Below are 27,353 nucleotides of genomic sequence, written 5' to 3'. Positions count from 1 at the left end.
TATTGCAGGGTCTATGCACAGCAGCTGCTCAGGAAAGGAAGGGGAGGCTCCTTATTGCATTGTCATGCATGCAAGGAGCCCCCCACTAGTAATGGGGAAGTCTAACCAGGCTGTCACAAGCCAGGAGGGGCTCTTAAGAGCATCTTATACCTCCGCTCCCACCTGTGCCTGCTTGGCTTCTCAGAGCCGTGCCATCAGGGCACAGCAAGGCCTGCTTAGGGCAAGTTTGAGGGTTTGGTGCCTGCTTGGGATGGCTGTGTGCAGAGAAGAGCTTGGCTGGGGATATCTGAGGACAGCTCAGGACAGGACAGGGCTTGCAGGAAGCTGGGTAAGCTGCTCTGTGCACTGGGTGCCCCTGGCTGGTACTTGTAGCAGAGGGCAGGTCATGTAGCTGCCTGAAGATGTAATACAGAAACCTTGTATCTGAAGAGCAGGACTTAGCAGGTATCCAGGTTGCAGCCGTATTGGTCTAGAGGCAAAAGGAATCAGAACTCGTGGTAGATGGGATGTCTTTTATTAGACCAACTAAATTATTGCAAAATAATAATTTTTTTTGCAAAAATTTAGTTGGACTTAGCAGGGGAACTGCAATTCCTGGCAGCAGTGAGAAGCAGCCCCCGACACCCAGGGAAAGGTCTGAACTGTTGCACAGCCCCTAAGGATTTGGGACTTTCCTTGCTTTGGAAGGAGCGGGTTTTTTGATCTGGCCAACCAGCCTGCCCAGCAACGCTCTCTTGGGATGCAATTACGTGCCTGATGGTGAAGAAGCAAAATGTACCCTGGCACTGGACTGGAAGGTGAGTAGCTGCAGCTGTGCGTTGGCAGGTAACTTGTACTCTGGAAGCTAATCAGCCCCCAGGCCCATGTGTCGGAGCTGATATGCATGCGATGTGCCCTGAGTGTTACCTGGCAGCTGGGGGCTTCATGCGTAGCATGCAAAGGAACAAGGGTGGAGGTGGTGAGATTCTACAGTCGTCACACCAAAACCTCTGAGTTAGTGGATTGAAGCTGGTTTTAAAGCTGCATCATGTGCCTACGACCAGGCACTGGGATTCCTGTCAATTTGGGAGGATGCTAGGACTTGCTTTCCTGGTCACATGCATGTGCTACAGTGGCTGAAAGGACTCTCGGAAGCTGTCTCTGCACTGCGTATGACTTAGCACAGCCTTTGCTTGGTGGGCTTTAGAAAGGCCTTGCTCCAGGGAGGCTGGGGTTCAGCAACTTTAAAAACAAGTATGTGACTTGTTACACTGGGGAACCACGTGCTCCAAACCCACTTCTGTTCCTGCTTATAACCAGCGCATGCTGTAATAATTCAGTTGAAGCCTAGGATGCAGTCCGACAGCAAGAACAAGGCCACTTCCTTGCTTCAGAAGCAAGCTTTGAACCACAATAGCCAGCTTCTGTAGGCTGTTTCTTGCTGGGAACCCCCCTCCTTGAGGTCCATTTGTCCTAATTCAGTTACAGGAAGCATGTCCAGCCCCCAAGAGCCACCCACGTGCACTGCAGAGCCCCTGAGCATATCTGGACTAACTGCTTGCTGACTACAGCATTCATCTAAGCATGTTTTAGACCTTTTCACCCTAGGACTTGTTTTCTGCTCACGGACAAAGCTCCTGATGGAAAGCAGGAAAGAGATCAAAAGAACTCATGGATTCTCTTTGTCAGAACCACAGCCCAAAGCAACTTTCCCACCATGCACAGTTTGGGCTGCTCAAAAAAGTGGGGGGAGTATTCATTTCCTAGTGTCATAGATGTTAGCGGCTGGAAGGGACCTTACAGATCATCGGGTCCAGCCCCCCGGCACTAGGGCAGGAAAGACTGATGGGATCGGATGACCTCAGCAAAGTGGGTGTCTGTCAAGATGCTTTTTGAAGATCAGCAGGGTGACAAAGTTGGGGTTATTCAGAATGTTTTACTGCATTTCAGGGCTATCTGGCAACATGAAAAGTCAAGACTGTGGACAAGCATTTCGGAAATTAAGAAATTGTCACTTGTTTGTTGGGGGAGGGGTCTCAAATGTTTGAATAATGGTTATAAAGGCATTTTTGTCTAATCCTAATGAGAGAGATGCATTTCTTTATTTATTGACCAATTCTCCCCTGGGGTGAGAACAGATCTCCCTAGCCGTCTCCGACAGACAGCTTCTGAATCCAGTTCTTGTACTTCTCTTGTTCACATAGTTTTAGCAGAACAGGCTAGCAGGCTCGTACTGCTCCATCCAACACCAAAGACAGAAAACAAACTGCTCCAGCTTCTATTGCATCTGGAGCCCAGACGGACTCAAGGAGCTTTCGACAGATCCTTTGGAAAGGAAATCCAGCTTTCTCTGCAACGTGGCGGTTTCTAAAATACCTCCTTGTGTGCACACATACACAGCCAAGGCTGTCTTGCTAGTAGCTGAGGGCCACTCAACCCGAGCACACTCTGAAATCGCATTCCCTCGCTTTGGAAAGACTCCTGAAATACTAGAAAGCTTGGGCACCGCTGGTAGGAAATCAGTCTGCAACAGCTGGAGGCTAACTTGAGGTCAGCCTATGTGAGCAAAGGAAGCAGCTGTATTTAAACTGCATTAGAAATAACTGCTTCTGCCTCTAACTGGAGAAAGCAATTAAAAACTGAAAAACCCACTAAACCACAGGAAGTTCAGAGAGTTCAATATTCAATCTTAATAGCCAGATTCTGACTCCCATGTTTGCACTGAACACTAGTACCTTATTCCATAATTTTTCCCTGAGAGGAAGACTGCAACTGTAGGCTGAGCACTGAACTAGAGTAAGGAAATGCAGGTTCAGTTCCTGATTCAGATGCAGATGTCTGATGTTAATAGGACAAAACACTTGAGCGGACACAGGTGCGTCCTCAGGATACCTCCATTAATGACTATAAAACACCATAAGGGCATGTGCAAATCTAGACAGAGAGTGCTGCGCTATGTAACAAGGACCAAATCTTGCTGAAATCAAGAGGTGAGTCCAAAAAGAAGTGAAGTGAAATGGCTTTGAAGTTCAATGACCCTTCAGCTCCAAGTCAACCTTATTTGTCCCGATGCCAAGCTTGTAGGATCTATTTCTGATCTTGTCCCATAGTTGGCTGAAAATATGTATGGAGTATTTAACTGTTTAACTTAGTCCCTGGTGACTGCTCTGGGCCTGATCTTGGTGCTGGTGAAGGGTTCCAGATGGGCAGTCCAAGAAACTAAATTCCTGTATCCACAGCCATGACAGTAGTGCCTCCATTAAGACAAGCTTTCCCCATGCTAGGCAGCTAATGTGCTTTGATCCTGTCTCTGAATAACCAACTCGAATGGTTAGTCTGGGCCTCTCTGGGGGTTCACTAACACATGAAGACACCGGTTCTGAGAACTTAGACTAAAACCACCCATTCATTTCCTACAGGCTGCTGACCTCTGAGAACTTGTGGCTTAAACCAGGCCACCTTCCCTGTCCTGTGCCGGATTTCCCTTTCCATCTAGCAGCGTGCAGTCTCTGCTAAGAATTCAATAGTTTCTCAGCTTCCTCCACCACATTTCTGTCTGTTCTCATTCAGAAACATCTTGGCTGGTGTCTCAGATATTTGAGGGGAGAAGGGTGGGAAAACAGCCTTCCATCAGTAAGCCTCTTGACTGAGATCCAAGCCTCTTTCAGCACTTCTCTTCCTGCCCCCTACTCTGAAATGCATGGATATTACAAACCATATTTTTTGCTGATGGAAGGTTTTGCATTGCTAATTGCTGACAGAGACCTCATCAAGTCCTGTAGTAGCACAGATGGATAGATAGCTGGAAATCTTCAAGTGACAGGGTCAAGAGGCACAGACTAGACTTGTTTTTTTCTGCATCTATTTGTTACATCCAGGGAATTCTTTGTCGTACGTACATGAAGGTGTTTGTGCCATGTTTCTATATCAAATGCTGGTCCCAGCATCCAGGAAAAAAATAGTAGGCACAGTCCAGCCCAATAAACCAATTGTGCACATGGAGCGTAATACTAGTGCAATACACTAGTGCATTACAAATCTGAGTTACATAAACACAACCCTAAATTAGCCACGTGCACATAAAGTGGGGGAAAATTGGTAACAAACTTCAGAGCCAGGCTTCCGGTGGGGGAGGTGGCTCTTGGAGCTAAGATAGCAGCCTGGGAGTCCAGACACTCAGGTTTATCTCCTTTATATCCAGCGCAGGATAGTGGTATATATACCCACACAGACTTCCTCACTTATACAAATGTACTACTAATGAGCATTTCTGGAGTGCTTTTCACCCACAAGTCTCAAAGCATTCACAATTATCAAGCTGAGCTTGATAAAAGTACCTATGAAGCAGGTATCTTAAATTTCCTTATGCAAGAAAAGGTGGTGTGGAGAGGCATGTGTATGTCAGGCTTTGTTAGGAGAGAGGAGAACAGAACCAGGAGTTGCCTTGAAACACTGGACAACACAAGCCCTCTCAAAGAGGGGAATTTTGGGGGGTGATTGTTAATACAGCAAGTGGACTTAAAGAATTTGCTACAGTGAAAACAAAATCAATAAGATACTATTAAAAAACAATTCCCAAATGAATCCCATCTCTGGCACCAAACCTGACCCAAGACTGCCCACATATATGCAAGGAGCAAGGTTTGTTTGATGACTTCTTCTATTGGGCCAATCTTACAGTTGGAATAAATGACAAGAAACCTTTGGGCACGCTATGCCCTTCCTCAGGTCTGGGGAAGGAACAGATGCAGCCTCCTTTCCCTTGAGGAACAGCATTTTGTGCCCAAAAGCTCATTTGACATCTTCTCCCAACGATATGATTGCTTGGTCCGGTAAAAGAGATCATTCAACTCATTCTGCATTTTCCCTGGACCATCACAATCACAAACCACCATTGCTACACACAAACATGGCAGTTACTACTGGAGACTGAATCAAGGACCCTTCCACAAGAGTGGCTCTATTTGAGGCCTCGACTACGAGAAGGAGCCTATTGCGGTAGATCACCGAGTAGATACGTAGCAAGAGATGGTCCCTGCCTTGATGGCTATAGGGAGGAGGGCAGAGAGGCAAAATGACTCACGCAACATCATACAGCAAGTCAATAACAGCTGGAAATCTCCAGGGGTTCAGTCTGGCACAGCAGCTACACAGCCATGCTTCCACGCTAAGAAGAAGAGCCCCGTCCACTTGCACTAAAGAACAGCTAAATTTGGCTATCACCGAGTTGCACTGATAGGGGCAGCCAGTAGAAGGAGGACGTGATCACGTGTACTAAGCCAGTGGATTACACAGTGGTTTCCTGACTTTCTAAGCAGAGTCCCTCTCTGAACAAGCCGATGGGGCCCTATTGTCAAACCAAAGACTTATCCTTTGTCCACCTAAATTCAGTCCCTTCCCGCCCCCTGAGCAGCTGCATCTTACCTTGTCAAGCTTTGCTTCTATCTCCACCACATCTGTTTCCACTTCATCTATGGTTGCCCTGTAGTAAGAATAACAAAAAGGAAGAATTAGCTGTTTGCCTAAATGCAGCAGATGCCCAGGGAAGCTGAATGGTTTGTGAGAGGCAAAGAGCAGAAAGGGAGGTGAGGGGAATAGGGACAGGAGTCAACATCTTGTTTCCTACACAGAGACTGCTGTATAAGCGGAGAGCTCACATTTAATGAGAGAAGCCCGTTTCGAGGAATTTAGATCATCTGGAATTAATTTTTCTCGTAAACTAACAAAGGATGCTGGAAAGTGGGTAGTACAGCGGTAGTGGCTTCTATCCATGTTGCCAGGACTGCTTGTGCAGTCTTCAGCAGTCCTCTGATGGACCCTACTCCCATCTCACTTATATTCATGTAAAATGGGAATCATTTAAGCATCATAAAAAATCTGAGGACCACACCAGGAGTACAATCACACCACGTGCAAACCAGAATGCCTCTTGTTGGCAGTCAGCATCACTGTGCATACATGCATGCCCCACTGCTGAGAATGGACCTCAAGTGACTATGTTGCTTTGAAACCACCTTCATTTCAGCTTGTGTCCTAAACCTATGAGGAAGCCTTTAGCCAGTACAGGCACAGCTTAGTCTCAAGCCATTATTTCCCTTGAATTGCTCACCCATGCTCAGAGTTTTATACCTGCCTATGTCTAAAGGACAGATCTAGCCCATGCTCTTTCCATTTCTCAGACGCTTGTGATAGCGGGAGAGAGGCTAGTAGGATTCCACAGTTGTCAGTCTCCCACAATATGCTAAATATTTAAATAATATCCATTGTCCTGCAAAAGGCAAGACCATATTGACACTTCACGATGAATCCACTTTTCTTGGAAACCTGAGTCTATCTTCAAGCACAGTAATCCAGAAGCTGTCCCTTGCTCACAGCTGCATAAGGTTGTATTTCCCACCTCTAGACAGTCATTTCCAGGTGTTTGTTTAAGGGGTACAATAAAACCTGTGCAGCCTTGGTTACCAAATGCATGCATTTCCAATTCCATTGCAGGGGCTTCTGAAGCTTGATGGCTCACTCGATAGAGAGGAGGTTCACAAAAACCTTAGGCTCTGGATTTTAAAAATTCCAGCAGCTAGCATGGGCCAGGGAAAAGGAGTGACGAGGAAGGATGTAACTTTGAATCGGGCAGAAGCTATACCGCTATTACAACCAAGGACGAGATACGCACGAAACAAAGGGAAACAGGAAAAAACATCCCAAAGGCTTCGGTAGATCAAGCCATAAAACCCATTCTCTAAAGGTCTGTGCTGTCTAAAAGCATCACTGACCTCATCATTGCTGTTCTCAGGCAAAAATATTTAAAATCCAGATTAAATGGGACACTGTGGAACAAGAAATCATCCACAAACTGGACTTGGTTAAGTGTGGTTTAAACAGGGACTATGGATTATTATTTTATTACCTGGATTAGCCTTTATTATGACATTTCCCCCCTTCCCCCACCCCCCACCTTCCTTCTCCCTCGTCTTTTGTATTCAGATTTCTCTCCTTCTTATACTCTGATTTCTGCTCATCGTTTCACAGCATCTGATGAAGTGAACTTGGGTTCACAAACGTTTGTGCTATATATATCTTATTTGGTCTATAAAGGTGCATCTCTACCCCGTCTTCTAAAGGGATGACCTGCTACCCAGGGTCTCGTTCCCAGCAACATGAAGGATGAAAAAATAAAAGACCAAAGTCACAAGGTACAAAACCAGATCCAAGCCCCATGAAGTTCAGGAAGAGAATTTGCCACTGAAGTGGTGGTTCAGGGCAAACGCTCATGTCTACACATGCTGATGATAATAAAATGTAAAGATCAGATAGAGATCTACAGCAAGCAGCAGAGACTTGTTTAGCCTGAATATTATTTTAAGAGAAACAATAATACCTTCTGCGGGTGAGCATGGTCCCCATCTGGCAGTGTCACAAAGCGGCCACCATTTATTACTGTCCTTCCATGTAATCCAAGCGGGATGGGGGTCGGAAACTCGGTTCCCACAACCAGAAGCACAACTAGGCGCTGAACTACACCATGCTGGCTAAGCCCTTGGCTTTTAAGGAGACTTTCAATCCAAAATCCGCAGGGTTCAGGAAAGAGCAGCCACCAAAAGCCTCCCTTGGGATGTGAGGAACTAAATGATTCAGACATCATACAGCACATACTTAACATGTGGTGATGACATGACAACCATGGCCAGGTGACACAACACAACATGTGACTGTGAACCCTCCTCCCTACCCATTACACTTATCTCTCCCAGCAAGTAATGCCTCTTTGGGATAGGACTGGACCTTTGGACTGAATCCTGATGGGGAATGGACAGCTTCAGATGCAGATTTCAGGATGCCTATAAGCTTGGGGTACTATTTTCTTCATTTTATAGTTAAAGAAATAGAAGTTGAGAATGACTGAGGACTAAATACAAAAAAGACATGCAGAGAAATCAAATGGAGCTGCGTGCCAAAACCTCCCCTTTGGATCTAACTGCCTTTAGATCTTGTCCTTACGACTTAGCCAACAACAGTGAGAAAGAACAAGTAGCGTCTTCTTCCCTCTCTCTCTTCTCCTGATCTTAACTGGAGCCAGCCAAGCACCGTTGTAATCAGACCCCACTTTGCAGAAAGAAGCAAACCTCTTTCTCTCTTTATTAAGTCTCAAAGCTGCTTGGAAAGAGGAACCCGCATTGTACACAGGGCGAGAAGGCCTTTGGAGAAGTCACTTTATTTTTGGAGAACCATATAGCACCTAACACAACGGTGACCTGATCTAGGACTGGGGTTTTTTGGTTCCTCCTGTAATATTAAAGTAGGTTATACAATATGAGGCTTTTGCTCCATAGTTGGTAACATGGTGGGAGTGAGGGAGCGTGCTTCTTTCATCCCAGGATTTCAGATAGTGTCTGATTTTTTATTATTATTATTATTTTGAGATTCACAAAGGTAGTGGTGGGTAGGCAAATGTTTTGAAGGCACTTGGTGAATTTGGGCCCTTCAATATAAGCCCCTCCACCACCACCTGAAGCTTGCAACTATTCCCAGATTACAGAAGTGCTGCACACTAGTGTTCACAAGCGGTGTCACGTGATGACTACATGACTATTAAATGCATCATGGAAGATGTCTGAATCACCTGCTTCCTCTCATGCCAAGATGCCCTGTTTCATTGCAGCCTCGAGGTGGAGCTCACAAGACCCCCTCTGCCCTCATTCGGATGCCAGATGAAAGAGGCTGGGCAATCCTGTTGGGACTGTGGGATCTAGGATGATGCCTGGTGCCATCTTTGCCTCACTGGGGTTGACCTGAAACTTTGGATCTGAAATGGTTTGGAGTCTCAAGGATCTTGAGAGAGCATTGAGGCAGCTCTGGCTTAAAGGCAAGAAAAAGAAACCTACAGACAGAGAATACGCTCTGCAGCATCAAAGCCAAGGCTAATCCCTTCAGTCCCTGGCATCTGGCAGCCCTCTGGGAACACTTGCCTTCCGTTTCGAGGGATTTGGATGCTGACAAGAAGCGCTGGAGTGCCAGGGTCTGAGATCAGAGACTTCTTTCTGCCTGTCACCAGAACAGGGATAGTGTGGGCAGCGCTGCAACAAGCTTCCCACCCATGCGGCTTCTGCCTGTTCCAGAAAGACTACAGCGAAGGATGGGCGTTAATCACGGGGCCCCTTCGTATTCAGCCTGCCAGCAATGAGGACTAGTGCTGATGACAGCAGAGCTGCTGTGCAAGGGATTACTGTTCGTATTACAGTAGCCGGCGGAGACACCAGAGAGGAGGGAGGTCCTGCCATGTTAAGCATTGTGCACATACCCAGAGAGTGACCACCATCCCTCTCTTGAAGGAATTGCTGTCTAGACGTGAGAGCGTGTGGCAGTGTGAACAAGACCTGTCTCCCCTAGTTACCCCGAATGGGGCAAGACTTGTCACCTTCTCTTCACCTAGGTCAGGAAAGACCCAAAAAGCAGCGATAACTTTTGGTCACTTACAAGGCGGGTTGGATTTGACCTAGCATTTTCTCATCCTATGCCATCCCTTTCTTTGAGTCCACCTGTTCACTCGCCCTTCAAGCTTCATGGCCTTCTGCACCTCGTATAGCTCTGATCCTCCCAACAAAATCACCCCGGACAGTGATAGACCCCAATATGTCGACTGCAATGGAGTCTGCATTTTCCCCTACTTTGGGGGTCTTTAAGAGGAGGCTAGACATCCACCTGGCTGGGGTCATCTAACCCCAGCGCTCTTTCCTTCCCAGGGCAGGGGGTCGGACTTGATGATCTGCTGAGGTCCCTTCCAACCCAAATATGTATGAATTTTTACAGAGCCAGGAAAAGAACCCAGGACTTCTGGAGCCTGATTCTCGCTTAATGTAAAGGGACACAATCCATTTACCTGGGGAAGGAAGAAAGCTTCAGAGGTCTCTACAGCTAAGCCAACTTTGACTAGTTGAGGACCTGACTTCCATTTTCTGAGACTGAACAGCCACACTGCTTGTTTATCTTTTGCATCGCTGTTTATGAACCAATTTTCTTCTTTTATCTATTGCATATGGTGCTTCCCGGTCTGCCATTACTGTGGTTTCCATAAACAATCTTCCTCATAGCTGTTAAGCCTCAAAGAACATATTTCCCCCCCAAGAATTAATTAGTCTGTTTACTTAGCAGCAAATAACCATCTTGTTAAATCTGCATTCTCTGCGAGTTTGAGGATTGTGGCGCAACGCTGTAACAGCCCTTCACCGAGCTTAGGATCCCCTTCAGCCTACGATATTATTTACAAGTGGGAGGGAATCTTGGACATTATCTTTGTCTCTTTGCACTTAAAAACCCTCTATGTCTTGTCTCTATTCTTCCCAACCATGAGCTAATTTACTGTAAGCCAAATAACTTCAGAGGGAAGAGCACTACATCCTCTGGCACCAGGACTGTATTTGCTCCAGTATTATCCTTCCCTTTCTTTGTCTGGTTTCTTAAAATCAGAGTGTCACTTGCCCCGCTCTCTGCAACAGCAAGAGCAAGAGATGTTGCAATTCCATCGGTACTTTGTGCAGAGAGTGCTCGGTCCCCGATCGCATAATGATTTCATCTCGGAAAACGATACTCCCCCAAAACAAATCTACTTCTCAGCAGAAGCCAAAACTTCAAATACAGAGGAAATGCCCTGAGTTATTAATTGCTCTTCTGTATTCGAGAAGACAGCCTGGAATCTGGTTTCATTCAACCATACTGGATAGAGAAAATATAAGGGCCTCTCGCAGTTTAGGTGAAGGCAGCTGGGCCCCGATGGTTCCCACTGTGCGGGGAGGGGAATGTTTTCCTGTGTTAGTATAGGAGTGATAGCATGCATTTGGATCCAGACCTTGACTTACAGAGTTGGCCTCTATCCCTATAACGGCCCAAAGGAAAATCCTGGATCTGAACGCCGCTAAACTTGCAGAAGTGGAAAGGTGGAGAAATTAGGATCTAGAATTTTGCACCTTGGGGTCCATGTCTAATCAAGCTGGAGAGGCCTCGGCCGCAGTGAGCGAGCTCCAAAATAACATCACTCCATTATAAAGCCGAAGGTGTGGATGTATCTCCAAACTTTATTTCAGCTGTCTACGCCACTGGACAAACCAGCTGAAAAGCATCTAGCTGCGGGTTCTGTCTCCGTGACTATTACAATCTGCTGTGCGCCTCGGTTTTCCCCTATGCAAAATGGTGCTAATATTCACCTTCCTTCATAAAGTGCTTTTGAGAGCTGTGGGTATAAACCCGTGTGGGGGCCAAATTCCAGCAGTGTACGTAAAGGCACTCTGGAGGTGAGAAAACACATGGTACAGGCAGGAGTCGATGAGACTGACAACTAGATCCGATTGAATCTCCCAATTTCCTTTCCAGGGGATATTCTGTCATTTCACTCTGGCTTGGAACAAAAAAAATAGAAATTAACTTTCCCACAGAAAGGAAATTGCAGAGATTTATCACTTCAGGAAATGAGATGTTTCCATTCAACCTTGGGGGGTTTTTTCCACCTAAACTAAATAAAGCAGTTGGCTGTCCTGACTTCTGAAGACCCTCGTGCCACCCCAGCTTGCACAGACTGCCTAATCCCCGAGTCCAGAGCTTCTGAGCCGCTTGCTTCAGAGCCAGGAGCCAGGCCCCAGCTTGAGCCAGAGCATCCAGGCTCTGCAGCAGGGACCCCCGCGTCCCCGAGCTCAGAGACAGCCCATGCAATGGTCCCCCTAGAGCTGTACGTAGACCCTGCTATGATTTTTGTCCCTTTTAAGCAGGACTTCTCAGGTGAAATGGCAGGAACCCAGGTAAGTCTCCGATGGAAACACCTGGCTCCTTCATTAGAAGTTCATCAGATTTTTCCACTTGATATGTTGCTAAATTGTTGTTAAATTGGTATTTTCAGGAAATTCCTGGCTGGGTCTCCTGACAAGGCAGCCTGCACAGGTCTAGAGAGTTAATCTATGCGGCTGCCTGTTTCCGGACACAGGGCCGGATCCTGCGATGGACTGAGCCCCCTCAGCTTGCACTGCTTTCAGCCTGACCGGGGGAGGACTTTACGCTTAGGTCCTATTCCCACAGGACCTAATCAGGACAGCTCCCTGGGGGAGCCTATTTCTGTATAGGGGGTCTTTCAGGAATGGGCTTGATTCTGCCGGCAGAACAGTCTCCCCAGATGTCAGACACCCTGTGCGAAGCAAAGGTGTGATCTGAAACCCCACAGCAACCAAGTATAATTTTTGGTGACACCAGCAAAGAATACAAGTATAGCAAGTCAGCTTCCTCCTTTAAATCTGACTTTTTAAGAGCAAGGTCGCCCTTAGGATAATGCTATAATATCAACCCTTGCTTTCTACAAATACGATTCTGGTGCCTCAGTTGCCCAAACTGTGTGGGAAGAAGGAAATGAGCCATGGTCATTTTGGATAGCCACTAAAATAGATCCAAATCCAGCCCACAACTTTATTTTAACTGAGCTTCAGTGCCAAGATCCCCATGTTGCTCCCTTTCCGTTGTAATGACCCGACCCTGGGCTCCCTACAATAGCATAGCAGAGGTGCTGGTATTCATAGACCTTGGCTTGAGTCCTGCTAGCCAAATAAACTCAGATAAAAACTCCTGCTACCTCTAACCTGCCACCAAGTGACCTTGCAGTTTTTAAGGGCGAGCCTGAATGGATTGTTTGTGGGGAAGCATTAGTTTAGCATCGCTGAGAGGTAGCAGTTTGATGGGAGAATGACGTCTACCTTGCCACAGAATAATTCATACGTGGAGAGTAGTAACTCCAGGTTCCCCATGCCACTCTTTCAGGGTGTCCCTCTTAACCCGGAGAGGCAGCCCTCTCTCATCTCTGCCCTGTGAGCAGCATGTATGCCAGTTAGCAGCAACATGCTGGCCACAAGAAATTTAATTAAAGTAATAAGTGTCTTCCTCTGCAATAAAGTTACATGAGATGTCCCCATCATGTGATTGCAACCCTCCGTTTTGCTGTGCAAATTGCCCTCGATCACACCATTTGGGTTTTCTGTATTTCTTTGCCATCCAAAACTCTTGGGCTGTCACTTCAAGCAGTCCTGTTCCAGCCTATGCAGTAGGCACAACAAATGACTTGGACTGAGCATTGCTCCTAGCAAGAGACTCGTGCCTATGGGCTGTTTAGTTCTGTTCCCTGACTGGAAGACTGAGGCCTTTACAAAGAAAGCAGAATCAGAGACTTCAAGCCAAGCTTCTGCAGCACAGGCCAGGGTACAGAGAGAACTCACACAAAGGTATCTGAGCCTTTCAGTATCCACAGACTCACTCACAAGTATTAAAAACTGCCCACATGCAAGTCCTAGGCAAAGCGAAAGGCATAAAATACCAGGTTTAGCAGGAAAGTAATCAGCAGATGACACTGGAATGGGCATTGGTGAGGGCAGAGAAGTATTCACATGGCTGTACTCGCTGCATTTTAGGGATTCCTTTAACTCAGCTCTGGTAAAGGAATAGTAATTTGCTTTGCAGTAAGGCAAAGCAATGGGACAGAAGTAGGAGCAATGTCCTCCAGCTGCAGCAGAGAGGCTTTAGGTTGGAGATGAGGAGGAACTTGAGCTGGTCAAGCATTGAAACAAGCTACCTAGAGAAATTTTCAAGAGTAAATTCGACAGACACTTGACTGGGATGGGTTAGTCAGGCATGATCCTGCCTTGAGCAAGAGGCTGAACTAGATGACCTTTTCAGGTCCCTTCCAGCCCTCTTTCCTACATCCCGAAGGCCTGCATTTGCATCCATGCATGGTCAACAGGAGTTCAATCTCCTGTGCCTTGGCAACAAACACACAGCAACCCATTCAAGCAGCTTCAGGAGCAAGGATCTGGCTGTCGCTTCCCCGAGCCCCATCTCTCAGCCTCTGACCGGGGCAGTTCTTCAAAAGCAACTCTAAAATAAGAATGGAAATCAAGACTCCCTTGCAACCGGGCTGAAAACAAAATCCTGGTGACTCACAAGCCAAGTACAGCTCCTCCACTCCCTACAGGGGTTTCTGACCATAACCGATGTGCCACCAGCCCTTTGAAACTGCTTCCAAAAATGAAGGCTATTTCCTCCTTAAATAATGCAGTGCCAAGCTCTTTTTTTGTAGCACAGATGGATACCCAATAGGAATGCCAGCCGGCTTGACAGTGCCAATGGCAAAAGCCTTGCTGAGAAACAGAATAATTAAAGGGCTTCTCTCAGGCAGTCTTTTCCTGCTATTTCTGTGCTCTGCGCTTGGAAGTCACGTGCCTTCATTCATCGTCATTCTTCTGTCCCATCCGGACTCATTTTTTCCACTCGGTTTCTTCTCATCTATGATGGGTATAGATAGAATAGCTGTCTGAAAGCAGAGGTTTATTTCTGCAGCAAAGAAAACAGCAGATGCCAGTAAGCTGAAGGCATTAAACTGAGGCTTTTGTGACAAGGTGGTTAAGATGTCAGGCTTTCTAGGCGGACCAGGCTGAGAGATGCAGGAGGAGCATCTTCAGTTTACACCCACCTTTATCACTCCCTAAAAAAAAATCCAGTGTATTTGGACTGTATATGGAGGAGACCGTGGACCCAGGACCCAAAGGACATGAAATGATGCAAGCTTGTCCAGGGAAACTTGCCATGCGTGAGACTTGAGCTTTACGTTTGGTGCAGGGAACTGAGGCTAAGCAGCTGTCACATTTTATCTGAGGTGCCAAAGGGATGCCAAGAGGCCAGTGCAGGCTCTTGGTATCCAAACCTCAGCATCGAGCAGGCAGGGATGAACATGTGATTTGTAATATTTTTAGCTGCTGTGTCTTATTTAGAAGAGGGAGTGGCTGCCTGGAGGACTTGTGCGAGTGATGTGGAAGGAGGCCGAGAGAGAATGAATACAGGACACCCAGATGTTGCCCGAATGCTCCTCTTGGATGCCTGCGAAAGCAAACCAAAGGACCTCAATCATCTGCTGCATGTGGCCCTCACATAGCTCTGCCACTGCCTCTTGGCCCTGGTGCTAGCCCTCCTTGCATCAGTGAAGTCCTTCGGGCCCGTTGCCTTTACACCGAGCAGCCCCAGAGCCCTGCACTGAGTTCTGAGAAGCCAGAAAGCAACGTCCTTTGGAAGGAGCAGCTGGCATCTCTCCTCCTAGCGCATGGAGCTCCCCATTGTCCCCCTCAGGTCCACATGCATTAAGGCCAAATAAATGCATTAGGATCCCTGCTATTCCAACACATTGCAAATGAGCTGGTAACAAGCTGAAGCCGTGTTAATGAAGAGCTCTCTAGGGCCCATTCCCTGTTCCAATGCACTCCTGTCAAGAAAGATCTTTATTAACATGGCTTCATACAGCAGATGACCGAGTAGATCATCTATCTGGAGGAAAAGGCTAAGTTAAGAAAATATTTTAGGCCTTTAACTCTTTACGACAGGGATCTTTTTTCAAAAACGCCCTGTGCTTCCAAGAACGCGGCTTCATTGGGCCCATCACCAGCCTTCCTGAGTAGCCAGAGCATCAGGGCCTGCTCCTACCTTGCTGGTGTCAACAGGAAGTCTCCCACTAAGTCTTTCTGCCACACGCGGATCATGATCTTGGTATTTGCAGCAGAACATTTGTTTCGTTGCATTAGGTAGTGCTGACTAAACTGCCCCAAGGCTAGTTACTAGGTTTGGATCCAGTCCAGCTTTGGGAACATCTGGTTTGGGTCCATCCTAGAGCTGGTGTAGTAGTGTGTCATGCCCAGTTTGGCAGACTGTTCAGATCCTTCCCAACAGGGTTTGGGAAGAGCATGGAGGGTGGTGGTGACCTTCTGTCCTGCAAGAAAACTGAGGACCCCAACCAGAACGACTGTCTTACCCTCACTGCTGTGGTGTCAGAGCCTCATCCTAAGGGAAATAATAGATTTTACTCAAAAATTGCCCCCAACTCCCTTCTTGAGTAACAGAGACCTTGGGGCAAAGTCTTTGCTGGGGTCATTGAAAGCACTGGAGGGACCTGTGACTAGGCCATCCAAGGCACCCTTGATGAAACACAAGATTTTGATCTGCAGTGACACCAACCTGGAGGAACACCATGGAGACTAAAGGAGTGGCACAGGCACAACAGAAATCAGAATCTGTCCTAGTGGGTGGATGCTACATGCTGCTCCTGGACACCAGCCACCCCCGTGATGCATGCCACTTCTGAGTAACACCCAGGTATAAACAGGTGTTGGCAGTCACTGTGGCTTGTCAAGTATGTCTTGGAACCTGACCCAGATGTCACAAATTCACATGGTTGCAAGCATCTGGCTGGAAAACCATGCAACCGGGACAGGAGCGAAGCAAATCGTGTTACTGATACCCAAAAAGCAAAGTCCGAATTAGCAGGTAGCTCTGGGCTGTGTTAGGCACCTCCTGGCTGTGAGCCTTTCTTGCTTCCTAATGCTCTTTTCCAGGCCTCAGCTGTTTCCATCATGAGAGGAGCAGGGAGCGAATCCATAACCTAAACTTTTAGCTGCAGGTGGCCAGTGTGAGGCATGGCCCTTCTGAATACTGTACAGAGAAGGGATGTGGGGCCCTTGTTTCAGAGGAACTGAACTACCACTAAAGTCAAGGAGAGGATTTTCATTGCCATCAGAGTAGTTTTTGGTAGATGTTTAGTGGACAGCTGGCTGCACTGTGAAAAATAATACCCAGTTCTCAGAGACTGATGTGTAGAGGCTCTGCAGCAGTTCAGTAATTCCTCACATCAGTGGGTCTGTGCAGAAGCCCAGGTCTGGGATACCTAGAATCACCGGGACAGGTGAAAATTAAGGCCAATTAGCAGACTGGTTGGGCGAGTCCAGCATTGGACTTGCAAGTGGGGCTTGTGCTTAGCAGTGCTGGGATCAAATAGCAGCAGGTGCTACAAATGAGAACTGGGGTGCACTAAAAGAGCTGTGCAAAAGGACCCCAATACCATCCCTTACTTATATCCCTTTAACGAGTGCACACAGATAGTGAGGGTTGCCGACTGCTGTTTTTCCAGCCCAAGCTGTACTTGCCCAGCAGCAGCAAATAGGACATAGGGACTATCAGAGCAAAAAAGCCCCAGGATGAGAGTAATTAATAGTTACACAAGCTGAAATGGTCAATATATCATCAAGGGCTGAGTAACACATGCCATCTTGGGGCAGCTGAGCGAGTGCCATCACAGCTTACGCTAAGCATTACTCTCCCTTTCGTTTGGCAAGCCTTGGAGTTTAACCACTGGCGGAGAGTGTGGCTACTTCTGAAATATCACCCGAGCACCTCTGAACTGCCAGTCTATTAACCACCATCAGAAATAAGTGTGGGAGCATATCATTGCTCCATTGCAAGTCTATATCCACAGACACTTTTGATGAATGTCAGCCCACCTCTACTTTGGCATATTGGTTTTAAAGACTTTGTGTTTGGAGTAATTGGAGTCCAGGGATGAATGAGAAAAGGCTGCTTGGTTTATGAGAGTGAATTCACTGTCATGTGTGAACAGGCTAGGATGTAGCTCTTTCAAGAAGATCGCATTGCAGAGCTGTCTTCACACTCTCCACCCACCACCTCTGTAGCAAGGTGGCCAAGGCAAGATGGGCGAGACTTCCCTGACAGAAATCAAGATACTCCCCCTAGCAAAACAAGCCTTCTTTAAAAATTTAGAACTGGCATCTTGGCTGTAACTTGCAAAATCGTGCAATTCCACATGGCTTCAGAAGCATTTTGGTAGCAAAGCATGAGGAAGAAGTATGGAAAAAGGCCCCTCCAGAGCCTGAGAGTATCTACAGCCCTTCTAGGAAATCCTAAAGATCACCACACCCCAGCACCCACTCTCCCATTCATTAATAAACCCAAAGATGGGTCATAATCATGTGAATACCGGGTGCAAGCCAATGAAACCTCTTCTGTGACTCTGCATGCATCAGAGATCCCTTCCTCATCCCTGAAAGGCCAATGTTAATTATCTGACATGAATCAATGGTCCTGAAGTTGAAGCAAAGCTTTTGGCCTTCATAATGGCTGAAGGTCTGCAAAGCAGATACCAGTGCCACTTCCACTGTTAGTGTCATCAGGACCAGGGATCCAGATCCAGCTCCTTCCAGCCACTCTTGGTGGACCACAGGAAAAGCTAACAAAACCACTGACTTCCTAGTAGTTCACTGGTGCAAGGAGCAGAGATAGCATCCAGAAATATAAGCGAGTTGAGTCAGCTCTTTATCTCTGTTGCCGATTTGCAGATAACACCAGTATGTCTATCACAGGATGGGGTCCCCATGTTGCCCTTAAGACCCCACGATGTCCATCACAGGATGGCCATGTTACCCTTAAGACCCCTTGGCTGTGCCAATTCAGCCTGATGGGCACCCTCTATTCTCACCCACCACATCTTGATGGACTCCTAATATAGGGAGGCTGCCTTTAAGCCTACTTGGGCACAGTCCTGATGGACTTCCCTGAACCCCATGCATCTCATTTCAAAATACATGTCCCTGGGACACCCCAGCCTTATGGGCTATGTGTGGCTCCAGCTTCCCTTTTCCTACACCTCAAGCCTCACAGATAGCATTGACATTGTCTGGTCTAGGGCTTGCTGTAATTTGGCCTCCTTGTCTCTATGCCTCACTGGTGCCTGGGCTCTCCAGCACCAGGGTGTGCCCCCCCAAAAATGCTGCACCCTCTCCAGCACTGGGGTGTGTGCCCCCCCTAGAATGCTGCACCCTCTCTGGCACCAAGGTCTCCACACTGCAATGGGTCCCCAATGAGGTCTCCTTCCCCAAACAGCCTTACCCAAACCACCAGTCTTATTAAACAACAGCCAAACATAAGCCCCTGAGCTATATCATTACACAAATTGCAGAAAGTGTGCTCTGACCCCTCCACATTACTAAGAGCAACACTTAGTCAGGCCTCTTCCGTTCACTTACTCTAGGAAGGCTCCTTGGACACCAGCAGACAACTGAACTCTCTAGTCCCCCTCCTGGGGTTTATATGGGCCCAGGGCCCTGCCCCTCTGGCCAGCTGACCAGGTGCAGGTGCAGGCTAATTGCCTCATTAGCTAGTTGCCATGGCACCTGGGCTCCTGGCTGGCTCTTTGGGCTCTCCCCAGCCAGTTTCTGCTCTTCTAGGAGCAGGCACCTAAATTCCCTGCCACAATGTCTTTTTGTGGAACAGCAGGCCAGTCCAACTTCACCGCGGTACTTTGTGGTGCTATACAGTATTGTCTTTCTATGTGTTTGTACCTCCCCTTGCACATTGGGCCTCTGATCTGATTGGGATACTACCACAGTGCAAGCTGAGGATGACGATGGACAAATGCAACGAAGGATAGGAAAGAAGAACCCATTCTTTCCTGATGTATCAGAGTGCCTTGTAACTCAGTGGGACCTCATGGAGACAGAAGCAGCTATTAATTAGCATTAGTCACAACTTGCCTGTGACTTGTCTGTGTTGACAGGATGAAGTGGCAGGTGTGAAACTGTGGGAAGGCGCACGTCTATTGGTTGGACGAGAGAGCGGGGAGGCAGGACTGATGAGGCTGTCACTAACTCATGTAACTTTGGTGACATAAGCCAGCTCTGAGTCTTGACTTCCCCATCGCTGAGAGGATAGGCATGTGCTTTACAGGGGTGTTGTGAGACTTAAGTGATTAATTCATGTTTGCAAAGCTCTCGGAGATCTCAAGTGACAGGTACTATAGGGAAGCAACGTTGTATATTGTAATCGGTGTTATATTAATAAGCCTTAGCGTTAAGCAGTATAATAACACTAAACAGCTTAGGCAGGGAGGGATCAACATAGGAAAGCAAGTTGGCTGTGTTTTACATCATGGTAGAAAAATAACCCTAGCTTGGCTTGACATTCCCCTGCTTAACTGAGAGTCTTGGACACGTGCACACACACCACAATACTGTGGAAAGTGAAGAATGGAAGAAATCTGACACTGAATGGGATAAAACAAGTAGCAAAGCCATGTTATAAATGTTAGGTTACTGCTGGGACCAGCCAGGGGAAGAAATCAGAACCCCTGCAAAATGTTGCTGGAAATGTCTTGCAACTTAATCTTTTCCATCTGAGGCTGTTGCATCATCTCGTGAACAATACGTTATTATAGACCCTGGGAGGTGTAGTTATCATTATTCCCCACTTTTCCAAATAGAGAAACTGAGGCTTGAAGTGACAGAGAGAGGCCCAGATTTCTACCCGGGGGCATGCAGATGTGAGCACAACTGCAGGCCTCACTTAAAGGTGCAATTGCCTAAGCAATGGTTAACTGAAGGGCCTCTCCATTGCTCACACTAGGTGTGCAGTTTTGCCCCTATGCCCTCTGGAAATCTGCTTCCCAGTCTCACTTTTCTGGGTGTTCCTCTTTTGTGTACCCCACTTTGCCACTTCCAAGCCTGTTCCTCAGGCTGGCTCAGGCCAGGGCCTGACTCTTCATTGAACTGAATTTCAGTCCATGACCACTGACTCGCAGGATGGCTGTGACCTTATTGCCGCTCTCTTAAAAGCTGTCTGCACTGCCGTGCATGAACTTCCCCCAGCTTGCACTGATGGAAAGCAATGTCCCTGGAGCCCTGAATGGTACCCCACGTGCAGCCCAGCTGTTCCCAGGCTGGACTCTCACAGGCTTGTTGAGTCTCAAGTATCTCCGCCCTTGAGAAACTGTACGTGAAATCAGTCTGTGTTCCCAGCAACCCTAGCATCGGGAGCCATGAGCTGTACATGATCGGCATGCTGAGTGGGAAGGGAGCTACTTTGCAATTCCTGGAAACCCACCTCATGTCAGTAATAGCTGTGTGTGCACAACCCACTTGCAGCAGCAGGCAACAGGAGCCCTGGGGCTAGCGGGAGAATTGGGCATTCTCTTGCCATGACAACACCCCCACAAGAAGTATTTTTAGTGGCTAGGAAAAGCAAAAACTGGAGGGTACGGGGATCTAACTGGTTTGCCTGGGCAGAGACAAAGGTTATTACATTATCCAAACAATCCACATCTCTGCCTAAAGTGATCTAAAGTTTGCTTTTGGATCACAGTAGAGATTTGAGAGATCTGTGGAATGGCATAGCCCAGGGGTGCCAAAATTACGGCCCATGGGCTGGATCTAGCCAAGAGAGCCCTGCCATCTGGCCCCTGTTGCTGTCCCTGGGTCTGATCAGACCCACGCAGTGTATAGCACATGCCCGTGGCATGGGGCCAGTCCGCAGGCTTGTTAACACACCACATGCAGTGTGGGCCCCAGACTGGCCAGAGCAGCCAGGCTGGATCAGGGGAAGGGGAGAGTAAAGGGAAAGGGGAAGAGGTCCGTGTGCCCAATCCAGCATGCAGACTAGCCCTGCGTCACCCATCGAGCCCATGTATCCAACTGGCAAGCATCATAGCCCAGCCCCTGGCACAGATCCTTGAGAGCTCCTGGCGCTCTGGTGAAGTGCCCAAAGACTGGAAGAGGGCCAATGTGGTGCCTATCTTCAAGAAAGGGAGGAAAGTGGATCCGGCAAACTACAGGCCCATCATCCTGACCTCTATCCTGGGGAAGGTCCTAGAAAAAATTATCAAAGAGACCATTCTTAACAGACTGGCCGATGGCAACATCCTGAGGGATAGCCAGCACGGGTTTGTTGCGGGTAGGTCTTGCTTGACCAATCTCATTTCCTTGTACGACCAGGTGAGCTATCACCTGGACAAGGGAGAGGAGATTGAGGTAATATATCTTGACTTTAAAAAAGCCTCCCATCTGGTATCCCATGATCAACTCTTAGCAAAACTGGCCAACTGCAGCCTCGGCTTCACCACGATCCGCTGGCTGGGGAATTGGCTCCACGGTGGGACCCAGAGGGTGGTGGTTGACAGAAGTCAATTGTCGTGGTGCCCTGTGACCAGTGGGGTCCCTCAAGGCTCTGTCCTTGGACCTGTATTGTTCAACATCTTCATCAATGATGTAGACATTGGTATCAGAAGTGGACTGGCCAAATTTGCCGACAACACCAAACTTTGGGGTAAAGCATCCACACCTGAGGACAGAAGGGCGATCCAGGCTGACCTGGACAGGCTCAGAAAATGGGCAGACGAGAACCTGATGGTGTTCAACACCGAAAAATGCAAGGTTCTCCACCTTGGGAGGAAAAACCTGCAGCATCCCTATAGGCTCGGCAGCGCTACGCTGGCTAGCACCACGGATGAATGGGACTTGGGGGACATGATTGACCACAAGATGAACATGAGCCATCAATGTGATGCTGTGGCTAGTAAAGCAAGCAAAATGCTGGCTTGTATCCATAGATGCTTCTCAAGCAAATCCCAGGATGTCATTCTCCCCCTGTACTCAGCCTTGGTGAGGCCACAGCTGGAGACTGCATCCAGTTTTGGGCTCCATAATTCAAAAAGGAAGTGGAGAAGCTTGAGAGAGTCCAGAGGAGAGCCATGTGCATGATCAGAGGTCAGGAAAACAGACCTTATGAAGAGACGCTGAGAGACATGGGACTCTTCAGCCTGGAAAAGCTCAGGCTCAGGGGTGATGTGATGGCCACCTATAAGTTCATCGGGGTGACCACCAGGATCTGGGGGAACGTCTGCTCACCAGAGCGCCCCAAGGGATGACAAGGTTGAACGGTCACAAACTTCTCCAGGACTGGACATAAGGAAGAACTTCTTTACTGTCCAAGCCCCCAAGGTCTGGAATAGCCTGCTGCCGGAGGTGGTTCAAGCACCTAGTTTAAACATCTTCAGGACACATTTGGATGTTTATCTTGCTGGGATCCTATGACCCCAGCTGAATTCCTGCCCCTGGGGCAGGGGGCTGGACTTGAAGATCTTCTGAGGTCCCTTCCAGCCCAAATGTCTATGAAATCTATTAAATTTGACACCCCTGGTATAGCCTTTGCCCAAAGAAGAGCCCAGACACCATGCCATGTTGTGGTGGCTGAATTAAATGTATAGTGCCCATATAAAATCCTCTGGCTTTGCTCCTTGAATCCAAAGGGGATGAGCTTAAAGAGTAGGGCCTGGGAGTTGTGACTCCTGGTTTCCATTCCAGGTGGTCACAGGTCCTTTGAGTGGCCTTAGGGAAGTCACTTACCACTATTTCTGATCTGCACCCTACCCATTTAAACCAGTGAGAAATGAATCCCTCTTCACAGCACAAGGTGCTAGGAGGGTTATTCTGAGCGCTTTAGATAACAGTGCTCTGTAAACCAGGAGCTGCGGGCACACTTCTTTAGGAAGCTTGCCTTCTCACTGGAGTGAATCTGGGCTCTTCTGGCAGGCAGCATGGTGGTGGACCGATCCCCCTTCCATCACTAGGTCAAGCCAGAAGAGGCTGTTCAGCCATGACACAGTCCCTCCCTCACCCAGAAGGACCAGCTGCTCCACAAGAAGCTGCCACGCTCCCTTTCAGAGGAGCAAATACTTTCTCCTGCATTAAAAAAAATATAGCACAGGTGTTTCTCAGAGCTGGCTCTTGCCCTCCAGTATCCCCCTGTGCAGATGCTAGTGGGCACTGTGCTGCTGGCGGTGCTGTCCCAGGCCAGGTGTGCAACTGCCTGTGGTTGCAGAAAGTCCTACGAGGCCGTTTATAAAAGGAGAAGGGTGCTGAGTTCACTTCCTTGGTAAAATTCCAGCGTGGGGAATCCCGGCACCGACGCTACCTCATTTCCCGTTATCAGCTGTTACCCTAACACGATGACATGGGAACAGAAGGTAGCTAAAAATAAAGAACCTGAGAACTGCAGACAGGGGATGCAGGGGAAAGCTTTAATGGAGCAACTATCAGCCTCCTTAAATAAGCATCTCAAAGCCCCTTCCCCACCCCATATTCACTGCCCCTCTTCCCTTTTTTAACTTGACTTTGCATCTCCCTATCATGTGAGCAGAAACCATGGCAACAGCTCCATGGTGACAGTATCCATGACAACCAGCGCCAGTAATTGCTGTGGCTTCCAGTTCAAAGCTGCAGCTTGATTTGTGTGGCTTTTTGCATTGCCTGCTGGAAATAGCATGGGACCAGTTGCATGAGGCTGTGTATTTTAGAGGCAGTAAGGGGCTAAGTAGAAGCTGTGGAAAGGGGCAGGGGGTTAGCAATCAAGGGGCTCACCGAGTAATGAAAATGTAGAGGAATTAAAATGCTGCCTGAATCTCTTACCACTTTCTCTTTACCAGGGGAAACCAGCACGGGTTTGTGGCGGGCAGATTGTGTCTGACCAATCTAGTCTCTTTCTATGACCAGGTTACGAAACGCCTGGACACAGGAGGAGGGGTGGATGTTGTATACTTAGACTTCAGGAAGGCCTTCGATACGGTATCCCACCCCATACTGGTGAACAAATTAAGAGGCTGTGACTTGGATGACTGCACAGTCCGGTGGGTGGCGAATTGGCTAGAGGGTCGCACCCAAAGAGTCATGGTGGATGGGTCGGTCTCGACCTGGAAGGGTGTGGGCAGTGGGGTCCCGCAGGGCTCAGTCCTTGGACCGATACTCTTTAATGTCTTCATCAGTGACTTGGACGAGGGAGTCAAATGTACTCTGTCCAAGTTTGCAGATGACACAAAGCTATAGGGAGAAGTGGACACGCCGGAGGGCAGGGAACAGCTGCAGGCAGACCTGGACAGGTTGGACAAGTGGGCAGAAAACAACAGGATGCAGTTCAACAAGGAGAAATGCAAAGTGCTGCACCTAGGGAGGAAAAATGTCCAGCACACCTACAGCCTAGGGAATGACCGGCTGGGTGGCACGGAGGTGGAAAGGGATCTTGGAGTCCTAGTGGACTCCAAGATGAACATGAGCCGGCAGTGTGACGAAGCCATCAGAAAAGCCAATGGCACTTTATCGTGCATCAGCAGATGCATGACGAATAGGTCCAGGGAGGTGATACTTCCCCTTTATCGGGCGCTGGTCAGACCGCAGTTGGAGTCCTGCGTGCAATTCTGTGCGCCACACTTCAAGAAGGATGTGGATAACCTGGAGAGGGTACAGAGAAGGGCAACTCGTATGGTCAAGGGCCTGAAGACCAAGCCCTACGAGGAGAGACTAGAGAAACTGGACCTTTTCAGCCTCCGCAAGAGAAGGTTGAGAGGAGACCTTGTGGCTGCCTATAAGTTCATCACGGGGGCACAGAAGGGAATTGGTGAGGATTTATTCACCAAGGCGCCCCTGGGGGTTACAAGAAATAATGGCCACAAGCTAGCAGAGAGCAGATTTAGACTGGACATTAGGAAGAACTTCTTCACAGTTCGAGTGGCCAAGATCTGGAACGGGCTCCCAAGGGAGGTGGTGCTCTCCCCTACCCTGGGGGTCTTCAAGAGGAGGTTAGACGAGTATCTAGCTGGGGTCATCTAGACCCAGCACTCTTTCCTGCTTATGCAGGGGGTCGGACTTGATGATCTATTGAGGTCCCTTCCGACTCTAACATCTATGAATCTATGAATCTTACCTACAGGGGCCAAGGAAAGCTTTGATTGTCTACCTTCTCAAGGCTGCAGCTGCAATGAGTTTGCTGTCCTCATGCACTAGGTGAGAAAGGCACCACGCCACAAAGTGGACATCTATCTGCCTACCTCTGCCAAGCAGCAGGGCAGATCTTGTCTCCGAGGCCTGGACCGCTTGGCTGATGCTCAGTGCCGAACCAGCGCTGCCCAGAGAGCCGGGGAAGGAGCTTCCTCTAGGTGCTACTCCTGAAGCTAATGCTTTGCACTTCGGTGACCGCCTCTCTCTGGAAGAAGCAAAAGCTGTTCGGAAACACGAACGAGGCCTCCCCTAGTTATCATAATGCACGCAGAGGACAAGCGACTTTCTCAGCACCAGCTGGCAGAGCCACGAGCAGAACAGGAGTGTCCCTGACCCCTGCTGCGTGCTGTGGACCCAGAAACCACATCTGCTGCCACTGGATGATAAAACACCAGCCCGATGTGGCAGCATGAGGTCAACAGACCCCAGAGCCTGCAGGAGGGGCTCCTGGGGAGCCTGCCCGCACAGCCAACACAGATGCTCTCTCAGGCCCATCCCTAATTCATCCCTCGCACGCAGCAGGAGCTGGTTATAGACACCAAGAGCTCACGGCCCCTAATTACACACAGAAGAGCTGGGGGGCCTGGAGGCAGAGTGTTAATTTGGAATTAAGTTGCACCTGAGGCTTTTGCTGCTTCCCCTGTGGAGGGTCAGGGTCGGGGAGGGCTGTTGCCATCTGCTTCTCATTTGCTTTCTTCCTACGAGCTCTCTAAGCCACGAATGACCTGTGTGTAGGCCAAGCACAGTCCTACTGCGCCACCCGTTAGCACTCAGCAAAGCCCCTGTTGCATAATGACCATTTATAATCAAGCCAGGGCTGTCCTGCCAGCCACAGCCCCTGTGTGTACTGGTCCTTAACCCCTGCCCTTCTGCGCTGCATTCATGCCTCTTTAAAGGCACAGCTCTTACAGCAAGTCTCATCACTCCAATGTTTGCTTCATTGGCTCTTTCAACACCATAGGAAACCCCAGTCCTTTGAAGTGAAATCTCTATGGCCCTTGGGATCTATTGCTCCTCTCACATCAGGATACATTGACAAATTCCAAAGGAATCAGTGGAGTTAGACCCAATCAAAAGAAGAAGAAAATCATCTCCTCTGCTAAGCTTTTGCTTATGGGATCACTTAAAACCTGCTCTGGAGATGGTTTGACACCAGCTGCCCATCAGGAGCTGGATGAAGGCCCACTACACTCATTCCCATTTGGCTGATCAGAGAGCAGGCAACCAGGAAGGAAGGGTGCAGTTTCCAAAAATGCCCTCCCCCTGTCTTTCTAACTAAAGTTATGAATTTTGGAAAATGTCAACCATTTTTCACGGCATGGGAAAATGCTGGTGAAAAGTTATTGGGACAGTAGCTCAGTCCCAGACTGTGAGAGCCAAGGCAGTGATTAAATAAATCCAGTGTCTCCGGCTGTTAATTCCACTTCATAGCAGCTCTGAGGCTGGAGGTTTGCATTTTACACTGCTCAAGGGCCTGGCCTTGCTCTTCTCCCAGCAGTGACACTCCCGCTGCGTTCAAACTAGTTGGAAATAAGACCATGAAAACTCCACCCTTGACATCCTAAGGCCAGGTCCTGATTTCACAGGCCATAGTGTCTTACAGGAGTGACAACAATAGGGTTACCATATGGCCGGGTTTTCCCCGACATGTCCTCTTTTTGGATCCTCCCATCTCCATCCAAGCATTTTTTTTTTAAATATCAATAAATGTCCGGCATGTTGCTCCTCAACATTAAAGTTTTTCCCAGCAATTTCCGACTTGCCCCAGCAAGGAGCTGCCTGAGGCTTGGGGCAGTGGGAGGAGCTGGGGCATCAAGTGTTTTGCATGTGGCCCTCGCAGCTGCAGGCAGATAAGTGTGTGTGTGTGTGTGTGTGTGTGTGTGTGTGTGTGTGTGTGTGTGTGTGTGTGCATGCATGTGGCAGGGT

The 27,353-nt window shown here is 48.4% G+C and overlaps 1 protein-coding gene across 1 annotated transcript in view; it reads right to left on the bottom strand.

Annotated features, from left to right (window-relative positions):
• ACAP3 (ArfGAP with coiled-coil, ankyrin repeat and PH domains 3) overlaps window positions 1–27,353 on the bottom strand; it is a 153,070-nt gene that overhangs the window by 71,873 nt on the left and 53,844 nt on the right. Inside the window, exon 2 of the mRNA XM_014610109.3 lies at window positions 5,404–5,461. Coding sequence (XP_014465595.1) covers window positions 5,404–5,461 — 58 coding nt within the window. The remainder of the gene's footprint in view (window positions 1–5,403; window positions 5,462–27,353) is intronic.

Source organism: Alligator mississippiensis, chromosome 13 (genome assembly GCF_030867095.1).
Source record: "Alligator mississippiensis isolate rAllMis1 chromosome 13, rAllMis1, whole genome shotgun sequence".
In the NCBI taxonomy this organism is placed as follows: Eukaryota; Metazoa; Chordata; order Crocodylia; family Alligatoridae; genus Alligator; species Alligator mississippiensis.
The sequence above is the reverse complement of the archived record's forward strand: the minus strand, read 5'-3'. Positions and strand labels throughout refer to the sequence as shown.